Raw genomic sequence first — 5,586 nt, forward strand, 5'->3', positions numbered from 1 at the left:
AAGAAAATGCCAGAGTTCAGAGTTATATCACTTGCGATAATACGGCTACGGAACCACACAGGTCCCGCCTACTTGTATAATAGAGATGATGCTTAAGACTTTCCTGTCCTCGTTCAAACGCGGGCTCTTTCAGTGACCTAGGTTAATTAGTGAGCTGCACCCTTAGCGTAAATTACATTCGGCACCTCATAGTGAGCGCCGCATTACGGCTCCCAACCCCGACTACGTTAAGACATTCACCTCGCAGAGTGATTAGCCGAGCGACGAACGCCAATACATCAAAGTGGGCCCCCAAAAAGGGCCTCACTTGGCTGCTCGCCGCACAACCGACGACTTAATTCAAAGTGCCGACGCAGGGGGGAAAGGCGGGAGACCTCACTTAACTTCAGGACACTGACCTCCACTGTATAAGCGCGAATTCTAAAGGGGCCGAGAACAGTGCTTGCAAACCTGCCTATTCATCAACGAGCGGCTGAACAGGATGAGCCAGATAGCGATTGCGCCACGGTTGAACAAGCAGAATCGTTCAAGGCGGAGCCAAATATCGCGCGTTCGGAAAGCTGACACTTTTTATCCTTGCGGCAACGCCCTATTTCGGGGCGACTTTTTCTTTTTTTCTGACGCCCCTTTTCAGAGGTTCGAGACAAACCACTGGGAAAATGTGGAGAGAACACCGGGCTAATTGGCGGACATATGGTTGCGCAATGCATAATGACACCTACTACTCACTGCGTAATGCGGGCGAGGTGGAGGCTCTTTAGGGACACACCCTCTCTCCAGCTGTCCAAACCGTTCGCACATGAGTTGCACGCCACACAGCGGATCGTCGCTATGTGACAGTGTCAGGGCTGATGACACAGCACAGCCTAAGTTTTGCCTCCACCGAAATACGGCCAGCGCGGCCCGAATCAAACCCGCCACCTGGGGATCAGCAGCCGAGGCACTGAGCCACAGCGGTACGTGAGTGTCGTGGCCGTAAGCTCACTTATACCACGCACTGTCTTCAAGTAGAAGTTTTTACCAGCTCACATTACCATTAACTTAACGCACCGAAATTTCACAGCCTAGTAAAGCTTTTCTTCCCTTACTTGTTCATTTCTCGCTTATATACAATCAATAGCGTGGGCTATTTGTGAGCAACTTTCTTTTATATTGTACTCGTTCATATCATTCTTTGGTTATTGTTGCCGTTATTTCAGTCTTAAATATTGTGAGCAACTTTCTTTTTACAAGGTTTATAATAATTAATAAACTAGTTTAAACTCGTTCATTGAATTCTTGGAATACTGTTGCTGTTATTTCAAGTTGTTTTGCAGAACCTTGCGGCTGCTTCCGTGTTCTTTGTTTTGCCTAAAAAATGCACTCCTCTAAATCTGTTGTCTTGTACTGTACTGACTACTTCTGATTTTAATAATAATGCAATTACTCTCGTATGTATATACACTTAGTTTCAAGTATTTATTTATGCTACCATGTTACGAATATTCCGTTGATTATGCCTTTTATTCTTGAAGTTTCTAATTTTGTGTTGTACACTACTGCACCCTAGTGTACCACTAATATATTGTACAATACCACAATGCACCCTCAAAATATAGCATTTAGAAGTACGCGTAATAAATGAACACATGGGCATTGACAAATACATTACGCATCTTATACGAGAACCAAAGTGCAGACAAAAAAAAAGTACTCTAAAAACGCTTTGTCAGTACACATATAACCATAGAAGTTGGCATAACTGGTCCCGTGATTGAAAATGTTTTTTTTTCCGCAGTTTTTGTGTGAACTGCAATAAGTCGTGCCTTTCCTCGGAGCCGTTAAGACATCACGCGTCCTAATAGGCTCCGCATCGGGAAACGCTGCCAAGAGCGCACAGCAAAACTAGATGCACGTCCGAAATTAATTGCAGCGCTAAAACCCGCCGCAGAGAAGTCCTGCTCGGAAGTCTAGGCTGCAGCTTCAGAAACGGACTGAATTTACGTATAGAAACAGAAGTGGCACGAACACACCCGCTGATAGCGATTTCCGATGGCACCTAAAAGCATCATACTATAACCAAACAGTCAGCCGTTAGCGTACCAGCACTCCGTTCTCCCTAAGCTCCCGTTTTCAGGAAAAGAACACTACGAAAGAAAGGTGGCGTAACAAAACACCTACGTCGCACTAAACTACTCGGAAATTTTGTCAAGAATGAAAAACAGATAAAAATGCTGTTTTCAAACGGCAAGACAACCAGTGCCGGCAGCGCGACTCTTCAGATGATTCTAGAACTTACGTCCAATGTGCATTGCTCGGAAATCTAGTGAAAGCGTGTGTGGTCTGTTATTCTTGGCGTTCGAGATAGCTGGATAAAGCTGCCCAATGCTTAGCTACAAACGTAACGTCCAACCCGGGATACGTGGCGACTTTCGCATCGCGCTAGCACTGGGAAGCAGTCCCCGCTGTCGATTCAAGAAGTCCTCTTGCGGCTTGGCACAGGTGCCGCCAGATGTCGCGCACGTCCGGTGCGCTGTCGCCGCCGCTCGGGGGCACAACGACCGAGGCGTGACCGGCCAGCGCGAAAGGCGGCGGCCGGAGCCGCAGGGTGCCGTGGCCTGGACCCGCGTAGAAGACCTCGCACTCGTCCACGGACCCTTCGTAGCTCGTGGTCACGCCGCCGAAGAGCAGCACGAACGCATCCGCTGAGACGCGGGCGACGAAAGCGCAGCTTTAGCTTATGCAGAGGTGCTGCCTCATTAAGAAAGAAGCGTCTGTAACGGAACCTTGTGTCTCTCAGCTTCTCCGCAACTTCCCCTACGTTCGAGGGGTCATGTTGAATTGGGGGGCTTTAAAAGCGTCACTGCTTACGCTTGTCAGGGGCGCCTCTCTCTGCAATAAAGGCCAAACTGACTACAACGGTGACCACGTGAACGCACTGCATCACATAGTGACAGTGGGCGCCTCAGTTCATACCTGCCCCTTCGATCCGTTATACGTGTGGCAGTGTAGCGGCCATCGAGGTGTGGCACGTCGTAACAACTGGTGTAGTACGTCGTAACAAGAAATGACGAAATTCCACTCTCCACGTTATAAGACAAAAAAAAAACGGAATCGCAATCAAAGACACGCTTTCGCATTCCTCCACGTATAAGCAGACTTACGTGCCCTGAGAAAGTGCTGTGCTAGCATCTTTGCGCACACGTGGACTGGCCAGCCTAAAGACAGAAGACGCGGTCTCGCTGGCCAGTGTGCTCAGCTGCTTCGTTTGTGCGCGACTGGAGAGTGCGCCACGAGAGCGACAGTGCGGCGCCCTGGTTGCAGAGAGAGAGAGCACCGCCTCGCTCACTGCCTGCCGACTTATCGGGAAGCGCTGTCCCCGTCTGCTTGACTGCAATGCGCGCCATCGAGTCGATGAGCGGCTGCCACACAGAGGACGCTGGCGCACCAGAAAAGTGTCTTCCCTCATGGGTCAGTGCGGGGACCACGAGCGCACGGATGTGATAGGCCTCTGAAACTTCTCAGGTTAGGGTGCCGAAACAAGATTTTGGCTTGATGAAGCAAAGGCTTGCAACCGCTACATTTCGAACAGTGCTTAGCGAGAATGGGCGAAGGCGACTTTTTCACGGACAAAAAATGCTCTTGCAAGCGCACATTAAAGCAGCGCCCCGTTTGACCGATGTAGGTCCGGCCACAAGAGAAGGGAATGCGATACACCTCTCATTCCGCACATCTGACATGGCGGTTCCGTGGTTCACGGTGCACCGCTTCCTTTTATCACGTACACCGCTGCTGGAGCGCGCAGCAACCTTCGCTCAAGCACTGCTAACTTTTTGAGGGGCAGAGAGGAGAACATTAGCACCATATCTGTTACCCACGTTTTTTAGTTGATGAGAAAACCGATGAACATAAGCAATAACTGCAATATTTTTCTCTTTTTCTCCTCCTCTGAACCCGTAAGAAGTTACCTATTGAAATCTTGTTATGCACATTGCTAGAAGCTGGAAACAACACATCCTCTGGAAGCCCAGCCAGTCTTATTCTATTCACTTGCTCACAGAAGCTTCCTTTCATTTCGTGAAGGCACGACTTGAGCAAAGATGATCCTAAGCAGGCGACAGCAATGCCGCACTTCACATTTTTTGAGTGACTTGACTTAAAATTTAATAGAGGTTTCACTGACCTCGGAGAATATATCCAGCACACATGATCCTGCATAAAATGAAGTTTTATGTCAGGAAACTGCAGGCAATCATTTGTAGGAGTTCGGGGGTAAACTGCAGTCACTCCCATATTCTTTAAAAATCTTAATGTCCACCGCCCTCCTTGTAAATTCATGTCTGCCAGCAAACATCAGATAGTCAGCAACATACCTGAAAATCTTTTTTGCAAGGCCACTCAGATTCTTTTCAATATAAGAGTCAACTCCAGACAGGAAACATATCACTGTGGATGGGCGCTACTTTGGATACGATACAAACGCCGGTCTTGTGAAGAAACAAATGCCCATTCCATCAACAATAGTAGAAACCAGATAAAACGATAGCACTTCTAAAAACGAAGGAACCGAAATACCACAGGCATTGACAAAGCATTGTTCATCATTATCCTCGGTAATGAAATCACTAACAAATTCATCACAGTGTCATGTGGTAGCAAGTAGATGAGGTCCTTAACATTAATACTGAATGCAGACGCTCCTTAGGGTTGTGATTCCTAAGGTAGTCCACAACAGCCAAAGAATTCTGCGTCTGATATGGGTCCGCTAAGGTAAGACCTTTCAGGTGCTTTTGCAGGAGGCATGAAAGGACATGTTGCCACGTCGACCGCTCAGTGACAATAGCACGGAAGGGTATGTCGTCCTAATGAGTTTTGACCGAAAAGAACACTTCGAGCCTTAGGCCTTTAGTATTTTTTACGCTAGAGCGCAAATTCTCTAGGTTTACACCTCTCTTTTTCGAAACAACTGCCCGCTGCTCACTGGATGTCAAAAAATCTAGCAATGGCTTCAAGCAACTTTTCCTCTTTACCCACCTCCACATCTTTTCATCGCATCTACACATTCCACAATGCACCTGGAACGGTCCTCCTCAGGAACTTGCCTGGAAATGCCTCCTGGAAATGCCTCCTGCGCACTGGGGATCAAGCCTGACTTTTCTGAGAAACACTGCATCATCTAATGCCACAGGAGCGGCCGTTATCAAGGATCATCTATTCTTCTCCCAAACCGGTGCGACCTGATAGCGGCGTGCTGGCGTGGCTGCGGAATCTGAGTACACAGCCGCCTTATGTAACACGTCACCACTGCTCCCATTCGAAAAGATATCTGGTAGCGCGCCCAATTAAGCAAGAGGCCGCCCACGGCTGATCGTCCGTGGTTGCATCATACCAGAGCGGGGCGGAAGCTGTTAAGTAGAGTGCATGTTGTTGGGGGAGTCGGTCGTACATCGTTGAGTAAAGGTACTGCGCAAAATAATACAAACATGAACGAGAAGAGCATAAGGACGGGCGCAAGGACTGCGCCGCGGACTGCGCCCGTCCTTGTGCCCTTCTCGTCCATGTTTGTATTATTTTGCGCAGTACCTTTACTCAACTGTTAAGTAGAAA

The 5,586-nt window shown here is 48.3% G+C and overlaps 1 protein-coding gene across 1 annotated transcript in view; it reads right to left on the reverse strand.

Moving 5' to 3' along the window:
* Nucleotides 1–1,474: 1,474 nt before the first annotated feature.
* Nucleotides 1,475–5,586, reverse strand: part of LOC144111091 (beta-scruin-like) — a 108,082-nt gene continuing 103,970 nt past the window's right edge. The window contains exon 18 of the mRNA XM_077644230.1: nt 1,475–2,684. Within this exon, the coding sequence (XP_077500356.1) occupies nt 2,422–2,684 (263 nt within the window). The 3' untranslated portion in view covers nt 1,475–2,421. The remainder of the gene's footprint in view (nt 2,685–5,586) is intronic.

Source organism: Amblyomma americanum, chromosome 11, assembly GCF_052857255.1.
Source record: "Amblyomma americanum isolate KBUSLIRL-KWMA chromosome 11, ASM5285725v1, whole genome shotgun sequence".
Taxonomy (NCBI): Eukaryota; Metazoa; Arthropoda; class Arachnida; order Ixodida; family Ixodidae; genus Amblyomma; species Amblyomma americanum.